The following is a 15,345-nucleotide window of genomic DNA, read 5'->3' as shown; positions in this document are numbered from 1 at the left end:
ATTTTTATGAAAAGAGCAACACATGTATTGATTTTTTTTCCTTTTTGTCCTTAAACAATATAATATTAAGTAGAGATGTGTTTACAATAAATATAGATTCCTAAGTATGGCCAAATGTCTTTTTCTCTACTTACCTGTTATAAGATGTGTTATCTAAATTTGCATTTTCTTTGTACTCAGAAGAAGAGAAATTAACTTCTGTATGTGCCTCCTAATCTTTTCATGATTTCTGGTCCCATTAGTTCTTAACTATCTGAATCTGAAGAGTAGTTCAGAGGAAAAATACTAACTTGCAACTCTTCTAGCTTCTCCCTGACCCTAAACTGCTCCTTACTTCCCTTTTCAAAACTGTCCTTGACCTACTATCCGAAGTTCCCTGTTGCCTTGTGTTCTGCCTCAGCTTCCAGTGGAAGGCACGTGTGCCATTGAAAAGGATCCCTAAAGGGATGCATTGTTTGCAGTTGCTCAGCTTTTCTGGAACAACAGCTTTCGTTCTAGAATTTTCTGTCAGAGTCATAACAAGCCTCAACTCCTCTGCAAATTTGATTCACATGTTTAATTCAAAGCAATGAATTAACTAATTTAGAGTTATTAAACCAGAAGCCTGCCGACTTTAGGGGAAAAAAAAAACAGAACAAAATTTTTAAAAAGCCAACTATACACATTTCCAACTTCTCAAGACGATGAGAAAGACACAGACATCAACTCAAATACAGCTGCCTAATCATATACAACTTTTAGTAGCTCTCTGAGGATTGCTTCCATTTGCCTTTCACTCTCCTTGTCAGGACATAATAACCTTTAGACAGAGGGCTTTCTCTAGCTCTGCGGCTGTTGGTCCTAGAGCGCACCGTTTGGTCAGCACCATTCAGGAGATTATGTTCATCATCAATACTGAGTTCTGTCAGATTCCTAGGACAGAAAAGGAAGGTGCACCAGTGCTTACTCAGATGGATTTTCATTTTGAAAAGTCAGAAGAATGGTTTATTCCATACCGTGTTTTCTTTAGAGCCATCCAGACCTCTTTTCCTTTTTGGCATGAGGTACATTGTGTGGAAAAATAACTTAAATGTGCCACGGACTCAAAGGCAAGGACTAAGGTATTCGTTAAACCATTTTAAGGTCTCTTTCCCTCTTAGTCATGACATATTTCTAGAGTAAGTGTTGTTTAGGATGTGTTTTAAAGAAAGGAAAAGATAGTTTGGCGAACAGGGAGTGAAAGTCTGTCCAGCATCACTAAGAATAGTGTGTTTGACAGGCAGCCAAAACTGCGAACATGTGTACATTGTAATAAGGGCTTGAAGGTTCTTTAAGGTTTTTACCTTGGAAAAACTCATGAATTCTCTTGTATTTGTACTGGTGTGGGGATCAGATTGCTGTTTCTGCTACTTTCACTCTTTTTCTACCATTTGCTTTTACATTTTTTCCCTTTTTTACAAAAGTACAACTTGCATATAGTAAAGTGCACAAACCTTAAGGATACAGCTTGATAAATGCAATTTAAGTGTGGTTTTCTTTTTTCAAATATTTTGCATATTGCATATCCGGTAAAGTCTGCAGTTCTGTGCTGAAGTTTTCTAAATGAGAACAACCCTACACATTGCTTCCAAAATACTTTTGACGTATCCTTTGAGACAGAATTAAAAACCCAGTATAGGTGAGGTCACAGCTCAGTCTTACTCTGTGTTTCAAAACCTACAGCTTGTCAGGCTCAGTGCACTGGAGTGAACACCCCTCATGAGTATATTGTGCTTTTCTGAGAAATGTAATATAATGCAGAATCTTGAAAACATAGTAAATATATATATTTATATTACATGTATTATATATATAAATGTCACACACAAACGGTGAGGGGAGTAAGAAAAAGAGAAAGAGAAGAGTGATAGATCTACCAGGAAAGGCATCCGGGGAAACGTCTGTATTTTTCACCCCAATCTGACCAGCCTTCCTCCATGGATTCTGAGTCTTGACCATTAATCGTTATATTGGCCCAGAGTTGTTTTCGGTAGCTGGAAATTCCATCAGTAATTTGTGTCTCCCTGAGAGTATAAGCTCCTTGCGGACAAGAATGTGTTCGATTTTGTTTGGTCATTCCTTCCACCTTCACTTCCATCCTCTGAAGCCCTTGAAGGTATATGAAGATCTGTTCACAGCAGAAATTCAATAAGGTGTTTTAGAATAAATAAAAAAACAAAAACAGAGCTAGCCCTGGTTTCCGAGGAGGGCCCCTGTTGCTCCTGCAGCCCCCACCCCACCATAGCTGCTCACGTAGTGAAATTCAGGAGTCATGAAAAATCTCTCGGTATGTGTACTCCCTCCTAATATGTTCTTTGGCTAAAGGGAAGCCTGATTAAAATTGGGGGGGGGGGTGGAAATTTACTCCATTTCTGTCTGATGTTGTCAAAGTACCAGAGTGTGGAATGTCAGTGTTCAGCTCTCAGAGCTGCACTGTCCCCCCAAGCCCCAGGTCAGAACTCTCCGTTTCTTGTAAGTAAAATGGAAAGATACTCAAGATTTGTAGGGGTCATCATAGTATAGGCAAACTGTGTTATATCTACTGCATTGGTATCAAAACTGAAACTTTAAAGAAGGGGATTTTTTTCCTCAGACTTCCTTAAAATCTCTCCCTATTTCTCTTGCCTTTCTTTTTTTCTCCACCATCATTCATGGCAGGTGTGATGGATCGTTGGTGTAGGAACAATTCCAAAGCCTATCATTTACCTGTACCAATGCTATTTATAAACTAGTGGGATTAATTGCATGTGTAGAAGATCTAAAACAATACAGGCTGTATGTCCCAGTGGTCATCTGTCCGACGTCAGGGTAATCTTACAGTTACTATCTCATTCATCAGACTATTCTATAATACATTAGATTTATTTTTAAATATATAAATTAAAAACAAATAAGCTCTATTTGCTTTCTCATTGGTGATAAAACAGTGTAAACTGACCACATCTCATTCTTCAGTCAGAGAGGAGAGGGTGGGAATGTCTCTGTTAAGCTCCTCAGTCGTAGGTAGTCTTGCTCCTAATGAGAGTCTGACGGTTCTCCAAGACACTATATTGTACCATCCTTGTAGTTTTCATGTTTGCTGTAATAGCAGTATTTTGTACTGAAGCTAGATATCTTGACATAATATTGTTGAAGTAAATTTTTAATTATTTCAGAACAGTCTGCATGTTTAGCCCTTACACATACAATTTAAAAAGCTACCGTGGGCCTTATCTCACTATCCGTTGAAGGACATTCAGGCAACCCTGGTGAGGCTGACGATTTTATCCCTCGTGTTTGCTCAACAGTTAGCCTGCGTCCCAGTGAAAGACATGGACAGAGAACACTCAGAACACCCTGCCATTTTTGGTAATGTGTTCAAATAGCAGCAGAAATTAGAAATCTATAAAAAGGAATATACACCAAGATTACATTTGAAAAACAAAAGTTAAATAAATATAAACAAGTATAAAGTCAACTTCATGTGACTTCTCCTTGATTTCTTGTTCTGAATTTTTTTTTTGTATAATTATGTATCTTCTCTCTGGATTCTAGTTATCAATCATGGACTCCCTCTTTTTTTTCCCTGACTTTTCTTATTCTTCTAGAAAACATTTTTTTTTTATTTCAAGTTCATGTCATGGGTGGCATAGAAGAGTCAGATACCTAAATTTGAACCATGGCCTCAGTACTTGCCAGCTCTTTAATCATTGTCATCTACAAAACTGGAGAAGATGATAATTCTTACCAGGTTATTGTGATAATTAAATAAAATAACGTGCAGGAAATTCTAAAACTTAGGTTAGAATTCATGTGTTGGTAAATTTATGATTAGCTTATTACACTGTGGATGCACCTATGAAGAGATCATTATATATCAGGCATGCTGCCTCGCTTGGGCAGGGTGTGGAGAAAATCCCATTTTTTAATTTAATTTCCATTGTGTATCTAAATACATATCAGAATTTATTTTTGTAAATCATTTTGCTCAGCATTCTCTCTGTAACTTCTTAAAAATGTTACTGAGCTTCTTTGTGTAGAACTTCTATGTGATTGATATGAATACTTTGGTGAGAGGTTATATATTAATTCACATGGTGACATATTTTTATGATGATTGCTTTTTAGGAAAATGTTTTAAATCTTAAATGTCATGTATTTACATAATCAGGAACCTTACTTACTATTCGGTATCTTATTGTGAACAGCTCCTGCCCAAAGTCACTATTTTAGCCTGGACACGATGATCTTCCGTTGTCTGAACCAAGGACCTGACTTGAATTTGGGGCAAAAGGCTTAGTCATGGCAAGTTAAGGAATCAATATTTGGGGCACACGTTTGCTGCCAAGTAAGGTTGCTCCTCAGACAAACAGTAAATATTTGTAGCAGAATCTGGAGTCAGGCACTCGGGAGTTGAATCTCAAATAACTTTGTTCTTTGATCTTTTGTTCAAGTTCTTTGATCTTTTGTTTATATAGAAAAGCATATAATAATAATAATCACTTCAGGAGTTGCTGTGAAGAGTAATCATGTTCAATACCTATTAATTATTGTCAATATATTGTCATCGATGATTTAATGTTATTGATAACTTAATATCATGGATAATGATAATTTAGTATTACCATTTCCACTACACCTCCTCCCTCCTAGTCTGTTCACCCCCCATACACACAATTTTCTGTTAACTATTAAGAAAAGTGATTAATTTATACCCACTTAGCAAATGGAAATATTAATGGCACTTACTTAATGTTAACATTTATAGATCATGGTTCAGAGACATTATCTCACTTTGAACTTTCCCACAGCTCCAGAAGAAAAATAGGGTGATTATTATTCTTGTTTGAGAAAAAAAGAAAATTAAGGTTCATGGAAGCTTAGTGACATGATCAGACTCTCACAGCTAATAATTAAGAGCAGAGATTAGCACTCGCAACTTTGCAAAGATAATATTAAACCATGATGCATTCCTCACTGCTATGTATAGAGACTCAAGTAATAGAGAAAGTAAGGCCAGAGAAATGTTTTTCTCATAAGTTTCCATGATACTTTCAAACCTTAGTCATATGCTAACATTGTAAAATACAAATGGGTTGGTGAACACTTGCCATATTCAGATATTGAATCCTGGAGATCATCTTCATTGTTTAGTCTGTTGTGATCACGTTATTTCATCAATGATGTCACAGTTTTTGCTTTAATAAAACCCTGCGGTGCCACACCAGAAGTAAAAACTTCTCCAGAAATGTAAACAGCAGAGGTGGGAAGAGGGTGATGAAAAGAAGCTGTTTTCTTTGATAGAAGCGCCGCGGGCCTTCCATAGCTGTGCATCACGTGGGGAGACAGGAACGCCATCCCTCAAACGTTTGTGCTTGTCTCTGAGTGAAATGTTTTCCATTTTTACATATAGCCTTAGTATAAACGAGCAAATACTAGAACTCTAAGAATTTAGAGGAGATTGATAGCAACAAAGTATATTATATAAATTTGCTGTGTTCTACCTGCGTAAGAATTCCAGGTCCCCCAGACAGCATGTGGCTTAGCTAGAAACCTTTGGGTATAACTCGCCATTATACAAATGCCTAGCAATTTCGGATAAAGTATAATTCTCAAGTGGAGAAGGGAAACAGAGAAAGAGTATCTAGCTCAAAGGTAAGGATATTAGTTTTAGTGGCAGACTTTTTGCTCTGTAGCCTTGAAACCGAGAGTGATCACCTCAGCTTCTTCTGTGGCCTCAGCTTCTGTCTTCAGATCAAGGGGATGATAGGATGTTTATATATTTTAGAGTTGTTAATTTAAGTGAGATAACGTATGTTTGAGAGTCCCAAGACTGTTTTCTTTTAGCTTTTTGGATTCTTTGTTTTTGGGTTTTTTGTTTGTTTTTTTAGCTGAAATGTAATGCACGCTCATTGTAAACAAGAAGAGGGAAAAAGGAGGAAGGAGAAAAACAAACTAGCAAATAAACAGAATCGTTACATCTCTGTATTACTGTGATGTTTTAGAATAATAATAGGTATTATTCTTAGCACAAGCAATGGCAAAGGCCAGATGACTGTGGACAAATCACTTACTCTTACCCTTTCTTCATCTACAAAATAAAATATCAAACTAGTTTATTTTTTGACAAAATGTCATATTTATACATTATTCTCCAGGGGAAGTCACCAGAAGGCTTTTTAAAATGAAAATAAATATAGTCCTACATTTTAGTAAAATGAATGTGAAGAATGAAGTGTCAAACAGGACATTCAGAAAGTAATGTTTGGTGTTTTTCAATCAAAATTTATTAAAATGAACAATTTGTGAAATGTAAATATAACTCAATTCAAAAATTGTCAATGAATTTAATGAATAGACAAAAGCAAGCTGATAAGTTAGTCAGAATTCTGTCTTACAGTTACCTTAGCTAATAAGGTATCATCAGAATCAGTGATTGGATTAGTGAAATTACATTGTTCAAATAAATTTCATGAATAAACAGTTGTATGAATCATGACCAAAAAAAAAAAGTGCTGTTAAAGAGAAATGTTACTGAAACAATTCCACTGGATAAGTAAATAGAGATTGGATTAATAGTACTAATTATTAATCCTGTTTTGATTTGATAAACGTTTTTGAGCACCAATTACATTTGAGTCGGGAAGCTGGATGGTAGAGCTAGGAAGACTCAGAAGCCAAAATTCACTGCTTTTCCAGGGAAGGAAGAAAATCCTAGATAGGTGTATCAATCAGTGTGCCGTGGGTCAATGTATGAACAGGGGATCTGTAGAAGTGGAAACCTAAGGGCTACTAACTACAGTAGTCCTCCCTTACCCGCTGCGGGGTACGTTTCAACATCTCCTGTGGATGCCTATCGTGTTATCTGTTAACAAAACCAAACTCTTCATAATACCCAGTGAGGAACAGAATATTGGAGAAAGTGTTTTCTCCTACATGTAATACACAAGAGACACTGGGAATGTTTATGTGATGGGTGAGGACCAAGCCCAGAGAAATAGGTTGTGGTATACAAAACCAAATTTTAAAAGAGATAACACAGGAGAGGTCTTAGAAGTGTTTCCTAACACTCCAGAGGTCTGGAGTGAGCCTGAAATCTACATTTTGTTTAATTGCAAAAGGATATATTCATAATGGACTCATTGGGCAGTATTCTGAAGCACTTGATGTCAAAAGTAAATGACACTTTGTAAGACCCTTTTTCTCAGCGCAGTAACTGACATGTATAATTTTGGAAAGTAAAATGGTAAGTTGCACCTTCATTCACATCGTTTCCTTGAGCAAACTCTTCAGTGTTTCCTCAAGACCTACAGATTCCTATCATATATGTAATCGCCTTTGTGCTTAAATGGAACGCTGTTCTGTAATATTATGAGTCTTGCTTTGATCATATCGTCTTCTAACTATAACTTTCCACGACAATGCCAGAACACATGTATCTGCCTTTTTGTTTTAACAGCTGCGTACTATTCCATTGTAAGAGTATTCCATAGTATGTTTAACCAATCCTCTGTCAGTGAGTCATTTTAATATTTCTAAGGGTTTTGTTTTTGTTTTTGTTTTTGCTGTAACATTTCTGAATGAACATCCCTGAGTAGACCTCTGTGCACATTTGTGTAACTATAGCTGAAATAGGACTTCCTAGCTGCAGTCTGTCACCAGACTTGCTTGATATTGTCTGAAAAATGATAATGATGTGTTTATTGAAACTCAGCAGTGTTTGGCAGCAGAAAGGACACTCAGGTTTCCTCACTACTTCTTCGGCAACCCATGGCTGCCACCAGAGCGCATACATCTCCCACACAGGGATCTTGTCTTCATCATCACTGAATATCCAGCCTATAGCAAATGCCTAATACAGAGAAGTCACTTAGTAGGTATGTGAGGACAAAGTGAATGAGTAAATTCTCGAGCAAACTGAAGTTGGTTCATAGTCTTATCTCTGTGATTGACTCGATATGTGACCTTATATAAAGTACTGACTCTTTCTGGGCTTCAGTTCCTTCTTCTGACAAACAAATATAAATCCCAGCCAGACTGCACCAAAGATTTGGCAGGAAGAACAGTAGAATAATAAATTTGGTAGTGACTTGGAAAATAAAACGTTCAGAGAATTCACATAATCATTGTCAGTATGCATTTAATAAACAACTTTTTCTGCAGGGCATGGAATATTGGAAATGCTAGCTATGTGATGCTAACTACAAGTGTAAAATGGAGATCAGAGAAAAATAATAGTCTGTGGGGGAAGGGTATTGACTAACGAATTATTATTATCTTATCTTTGTTAGTATCAGTGTCAGTATCATTATGAAAAAGGCTTAAAGCTTCCAGGTGGATAGGTGCTATTGGCTATAAAAGTGACATATTCAATATTTTAAGTTTTATGCTTTCTTCTTCCTATCGGCTTATTAATTTTTATGTATATACCAGAAACCTCTTGATGCTTCGGAAAGTCTTAAGGGTAATTTTAGTTCATTCATTTTAATTCATCAGTAGTATACTCAGGGGCGCCTGGGTGACTCAGTCACGTAAGCACCCGACTCTTGATTTCGACTCAGGTCATGATGTCAGGGTCATGAGATCGAGCTCCACATCAGGCTTTGCGCTCAGTCGGGGTCTGCTTGAGATTCTCTCTCTTCTCTTCCCCTGCCCTTCTCCCCACTCATGCTCTAAATAAATAAATAAATAAAATCTTTAAAAAACTTTAAAAAATAACATAGTTAAATTGACTAATGATAGACAGATATTCATATCTAGATATGGACACATTCAAAATGTTATCAGACTTCAAATACGTTGCCAGCCTGAAAGGATCTTTTGAATCCTCCAGTTAATGTCTTTGCCTTTTATGTGGGGAATTGAGGCAGATAGGCACAATAAACATGGAGCAGAAGGAATGAAGATTTTGGAGAAAAAATTGTGGTTCAAAAGGAAGAAATCTGATATATTTTAACCCAGTGTTTATATTTGTTAATTTTATTCTATTTCCCTGCAGGTTTAAATGTGTATTTGGCTACTGGCTACTGATTAGCGAACACAAAATGAATAACTCAACAAACTCCTCTAACAATGGCCTGGCTCTGACCAGTCCTTATAAGACATTTGAAGTGGTGTTTATTGTTCTTGTGGCTGGATCCCTCAGTTTGGTGACCATCATTGGGAACATTCTGGTCATGGTCTCCATTAAAGTCAACCGCCACCTCCAGACCGTCAACAATTACTTTTTGTTCAGCTTGGCCTGTGCTGACCTCATCATTGGTGTTTTCTCCATGAACTTGTACACCCTCTACACTGTGATTGGCTACTGGCCTTTGGGACCTGTGGTGTGTGACCTTTGGCTAGCCCTGGACTACGTGGTCAGCAATGCGTCCGTGATGAATCTGCTCATTATCAGCTTTGACAGGTACTTCTGTGTCACCAAACCGCTCACCTACCCAGTCAAGCGGACCACAAAAATGGCAGGTATGATGATTGCAGCTGCCTGGGTCCTCTCGTTTATCCTCTGGGCCCCGGCCATTCTCTTCTGGCAGTTCATCGTAGGGGTGAGGACTGTGGAGGACGGGGAATGCTACATTCAGTTTTTCTCCAACGCTGCCGTCACCTTCGGTACCGCCATCGCAGCCTTCTACCTGCCTGTGATCACCATGACTGTATTATACTGGCACATATCCCGAGCCAGCAAGAGCAGGATAAAGAAGGACAGGAAGGAGCCTGTGGCCAACCAAGACCCAGTTTCTCCCAGTCTGGTACAAGGCAGGATAGTCAAGCCAGATAACAACAACATGCCTGGCAGTGACGACGGCCTGCAGCACAACAAAATCCAGAATGGCAAGGCCCCCAGAGATGCGGTGACCGAAAACTGTGTCCAGGGAGAGGAGAAAGAGAGCTCCAACGACTCCACCTCCGTCAGCGCTGTCGCCTCTAACATGAGAGATGATGAAGTCACCCAGGATGAAAACACAGTTTCCACTTCCGTGGGCCATTCCAAAGATGAGAACTCGAAGCAAACGTGCATCAAAATCGTCACCAAGACCCAAAAAGGTGACTCGGTTACCCCAACTAATGCCACTGTGGAGCTCGTTGGTTCAGCAGGTCAGAACGGAGATGAAAAGCAGAGCATTGTGGCTCGCAAGATTGTGAAGATGACTAAGCAGCCCGCCAAAAAGAAGCCTCCTCCCTCCCGGGAGAAGAAAGTGACCAGGACGATCTTGGCTATTCTGTTGGCTTTCATCATCACTTGGGCCCCATACAATGTCATGGTGCTCATTAACACCTTCTGTGCGCCCTGCATCCCCAACACAGTGTGGACGATTGGTTATTGGCTCTGTTACATCAACAGCACTATCAACCCCGCCTGCTATGCACTTTGTAACGCCACCTTCAAGAAGACCTTTAAACATCTTCTCATGTGTCATTATAAGAACATAGGCGCTACAAGGTGAAACACCTTTGTAGAGAAGGAAGGTGGTCAGGGGAGCTTGGGAAAAAGAAAAGGGATAGAAGAGCTCCCAGTTTTAAAAATCTCTGCCATTGCACTTTATAGTCTCATTACGGAATGTGCAATTAAGGAGCCTAACAGTGACACTTTTGTCGTGCCTATGCTCCAGTTCGAGAAACCTGCACCTTATAAACCCTGTCAGTTTAGGAGCAATGAGACCATGAAAGAGACATGTTGGAATTGTGGATTTGAGGGACAATCTATGCTTTCTTGTACTCTCTTGAAGAAGGGCTTCTGAATCTACAATTTTATCTCTGCACAAGAAGAATAACCTCCCTCCTTTTTCCCCCCCCTTTTTTTTTTTTGTTCCTGGGTGTCCATACAAGGATGAAATGCCACAGTTACAAGCTCACATGGAGACTTAAACATAAGGAAATAGACATCACACAATGGAGAAGTGAAGAAAGAGAGTCCAAACAGGATGTAGAAATGGTCTCCGGAGTGTTAAGCCTATATTATTCTTTTGTTACAGTTTTATTTGGAGAGTTGCAACATAATAAATGCTCTTTTCCCCTTACCTTTCCCTCTTCCCACCATCAAAAGAAAGCAAACAAAAACCCTAACTAGATCATATCATTATTTTTCTCATTATACCATTGGCTTTCGTACTTCCCTGTTCTACATTGTATAAGGGCAAAAATCTGCAGGACTTCCACTAACTACAACCAAACACAGCCATGAAGATGGGCCTTTCACTCCTGCCCACTGTGTCGTTTGCATTCTTTGGGGTATAAAAGCCTATAAACATTCAGTTGGCTTAGGATCCTTCGGGTGAAATGTTTTCACCAACCTGGTTTTCTCCCACACGAGCTTCTTATGTGAATGCAATAGCCTACCTAAAACCTAAACATGCTTGAGAAACCAAAGTCATTTTTTAAACTGAGGTTTTGTCAAATTAAATAGTAGTCATTTTTAGTTGGAGAAAGTTTACTGAGGCCAGATGTATTTTGCGAAAGGCAAATGGAAGGCAGAGAGGGCATTCTGTTTTAACCGGAATTTGCCCGACCCGTGTATGAAATGCTGACTTGAAAAACATGACCTTCTGGCCTTTGTCAGCAGGACGAAGCTGCTTTACTCATTTGGAATCCTAAGTAGGATTAACGTACTCTCATGGCACCCGTGACCTCTGGGTCAGTCCCAAGAATAAGACCTTCTCTTCAATGCCTGCTAACGAATGATACTCAATTCATCGTCCAGTGAGGTTGTTCGTAGCCGCCCTATGTCCCACTGGAGAAGGAAGAAGTCGTTAAAAAACATTTCCTGAAACCACCTGTTCCATTTTCCTCAAACTGTCAATTCTCTCTAAAATTTCTTAACTTCAAAATTCTGTCCGTAGAAGTATAGTAATCTTTGTGGCACCTATGTGATGGATAACTAATGGAGGCCAAGTGAGATCAGCAAAATCTGAAAAAAAGTGTAGGTAGCTGTGCCTGTGTCACTTCTCATTATCTCTTTATTTCTAGACCATCAAAAGTCAGATCAGAAACTATTACCCAAACAGTGGCTTTCTATAGAATCTTGTCCATGTAGAGAATTTTTATTCGGTACCCCTAGTATATGATTGTACTGATTCACATTTAGCTATTTTTATCCCTCAACTTTTTTTCTTACTGTATGTGCTGTAGTCTTAAAAATCAGATTTTCTAAAGATGGCCCGATAAGTAGAAATCAAACTTATAAAACCCACCCCAAATTTCCTATTTTGCATTTTAGATTTATGGGCCTTATGATATCTTAACCAGTAATATCAATGTGAGTAGCATGATTAATTTTTCAGTATTAAACCTTAGCACTTTAGAGTTGTTTTCTGTGACTTGCCTCATCGATGTCATCTCAGCAGTTTTGAGAGTTAAAAAAAAAAGCACAAGATAAACAACAACAAAAAAGAACAGTAAGAAGCAAATTGCCAACAATAGTTGTATGTAACTTAGCCTTTATAAAAATAACTTCCTGTTTGAAAAGCTTTAATCATTCCCCCACAAATCTTCTAGGTATAAACATACAGGATCAGTTCATACAGATTCCTTTACTCTACGGTTATTGTAAATGTTTACAATTTTAAATTGGCATTTATTTTTATTTTATTTCTTCAAATCAGTGAATCAGTTGAATGGAAGGGACATTAAGCCAATGGGCTCTTTGGTTTGTTGTAAATGAATCAACTGACTGGCTGAATATTTCACTTACTAGCTTGTTGTACTCTTACGATGTAGATTCAGCTTTAGTTGGGATGAACTCTTTGGACTCAAGGATTCAGGAGTCTGGATTTGAGTCTTTTCTGGTCCACTCTAACAATTCAACTCACAGTGAATCAAACTGCCTCTTGCTTTTCCTTGCCATTACATCCTCCCTGCCTTCCTTCCTCCTGTTCTTGGTCTTCGCCACAGCCACCACAACCTTGTTGAAAGAGAAACAATCACGCATTACAGCAAGGACGTGACTACAGAGCAACACATCATGGAAGCTTTGTCAACTGGAACCAGAGAAATGGGAAGAATACTGAACACGGTAGATGATTAGAAAGACACAGAGATTTATGCAAAGGCTTGCGTGAACTGTTGCTGGATTTGTCTACTTCAGTGGCTCTCATACAGGAATGATTTTGCTCCCCCAGGGACATTTAACAATGTGTGGAGACATTTTTGGTGTTCACAACTTGGGGGAGAGCTACTGGCATCTGGTAGATAGAGGCCGGGGAGGCTGCTATACAGCTTACATGCACAGGATAGCCTCCCCCTCACATGCACACAACTAAGAATTACTTGGCTCAAAGTGTCGATGGTGCCAAAGTCGAGAAACCCTGGTCTATTTTAAGGAATTCTGGAGCTTGCTTTGTATACATGGGAACATAATCTTGTATCACTATTAGAATATCAATGCAAATTGCTCACCTGTTTCAAAAAGTTAATGCTCACCAATTGTGTATCAGACACACTGTCATCCATGAGTCTGGTGTATTTGTAATTCACAGATCGGGAACACAGGGGACATCGACATATCCAGAATTACCAGACCATGCACATAGCACATTGTCTCCGACATCTTCATGTCCCATTATGATTGCTACAGAGTCTAGTCAATTGAGGTTGCTGGTAATTGGCCATTGAAATGATTGCAGTTGATGTGGTCAGTTTCTATTAGAGCTGCCACTTTTCCTTTCAAAAACATTGAGAGACTCTTTCAGAAACAATATGACTCACCTCCTTTATTTTCACTGGAAAGGTGAATATCTGTCAAGAATTTCTTCTCTCCTCATAGCAATAATGTAAATATTCCAGAGTGGTCTTAGAAGAAGAGGAGATTAAGAATGTCAAAAAGCCAGTTCATTTCTTTAAAAAAAAAAAAATGATTTCCCTTTTACCAGTTCACATTAATTTAGTATCAGCTTCCAAGTGTTAGGACAAAGTCACCAATATAATAAGTCACATGGGATAAGCTTTCCCATTTGAATGTGGAAGCTGGAGATCCCACATACTTTTGCTCCTTATCCATTTGCTGCTTTTTTGATCCTGGAGATCTGACATTGGGGAAGACGGAAATTCAAAATGATGGCAACATATACTTAGAAATGCAATTTACTTTTATTTTCTCCTACTTAGTTCACTGGTAGCTGCCTTTCCCCAGTTTGATGATACCCCTTTCAACAACCACAGCACTGGTGTTGCAAATAGATTAGGGAAGCACCCAAAGCTGGATGAATTGTGCACAGTGTATTTTCAGCATGTACATACAATACCATGCCTTTTAAATATGCTTCTTTTAAAAGGGTGCACGCTGCAGCATGAACTGTGTGCATATTTAATGTATCTTTCTGGAATATGCTGTATGCTTAATATACATATTCTATAAATAAAGTAATGAACTGTATCATAGAAATACATATTTCTGTATGCAAATAAATATATTATACACAAAATCTTAATATGCAAATGGTATATGTTGCTAGAGAGAGTAACAAGACTAGATTTTATATGCCCAATTTTTTTTTGAAGTAGTACTTGCTTTTGAAGGAAGAGGTTTAAGAACAGCCAAAATCCTACCCATATTACTATTAAGCTGTTTTATAATCTTTGAAAGCATGGCACTGATTTTAAATATCTCTTGGAGGAATATATTAATAAATCTTTGCTGGTGTCATCCCATGTGACAAGAATGCTCTTTGCTCCTGTGCTCCTGACTGGCCTGTGACTAGAATCTTTCTGGCTGTTACTGTTCCAACAGCTGTGTTGATCTCACGTCTGATTGCCTGATGAGATTGCAACCAATTCATTGACATACAGCTTTGCTCTCCTCCAAATTAACTGATTTTTGTCAAATAAAAAATAATCAGACAAGGAGGAAAGGATGACCTTCAGAATGTTTTTCATTCTGTGAAGCAAGGTAAAAAAAGAAAGAGAGAGAGAGAGAAAGAAAGAGAGAAGAAAAAGAAACATGCAAGCACCATATTTTATAAACCATTCTTTTCAGTTTGAGTCCAATACAACATCCTATACATTAAATGCCAGAAATTTCTAGTGTAGTATATTACGGGTTTCTCCAAGAAATGGTGAAATAGGTGGTTTGTTTCTACAGTTTCTCCACAGCACTTTCTCCGTAGCCCTACATTTTCTCCATAGTACTTCTCTTCCTCTCCTTGTTGCCCACTCAGCTACCCACATTCCCCAAAACATTTTCTTTGGCTCATTAGCATGAGTTCCTATGTAACAAATACTGTTACGATTTTAGTTGATATGGGGCATGCCATCCCAAGAGACACTTGCATTTTAATAAAAAAGCAGAAACACTGAACATCTGCAAGATCCCTATTAGTCTTTAGTTACCAAGGTAGGCAGTGGGGGAGATGATTT

The 15,345-nt window shown here is 38.4% G+C and overlaps 1 protein-coding gene across 3 annotated transcripts in view; it reads left to right on the top strand.

Moving 5' to 3' along the window:
- The window catches only part of CHRM2 (cholinergic receptor muscarinic 2), a 139,887-nt gene extending 125,252 nt beyond the window's left edge, over nucleotides 1-14,635 (top strand). For all 3 annotated transcript variants that reach the window (XM_045792576.2, XM_087860804.1, XM_087860803.1), the window contains one exon: nucleotides 8,996-14,635. In XM_045792576.2, the coding sequence (XP_045648532.1) occupies nucleotides 8,996-10,442 (1,447 nt within the window). In that variant the 3' untranslated portion in view covers nucleotides 10,443-14,635. The remainder of the gene's footprint in view (nucleotides 1-8,995) is intronic.
- The last annotated feature ends 710 nt before the right edge of the window (nucleotides 14,636-15,345 follow it).

The sequence above is a fragment of the Ursus americanus genome, chromosome 3 (genome assembly GCF_024610735.1).
Source record: "Ursus americanus isolate L20-20 chromosome 3, mUrsAme1.1.p, whole genome shotgun sequence".
Classification (NCBI taxonomy): Eukaryota; Metazoa; Chordata; class Mammalia; order Carnivora; family Ursidae; genus Ursus; species Ursus americanus.
Note: the sequence above shows the minus strand (reverse complement) of the source record. Positions and strands in the feature narration are given on the sequence as shown.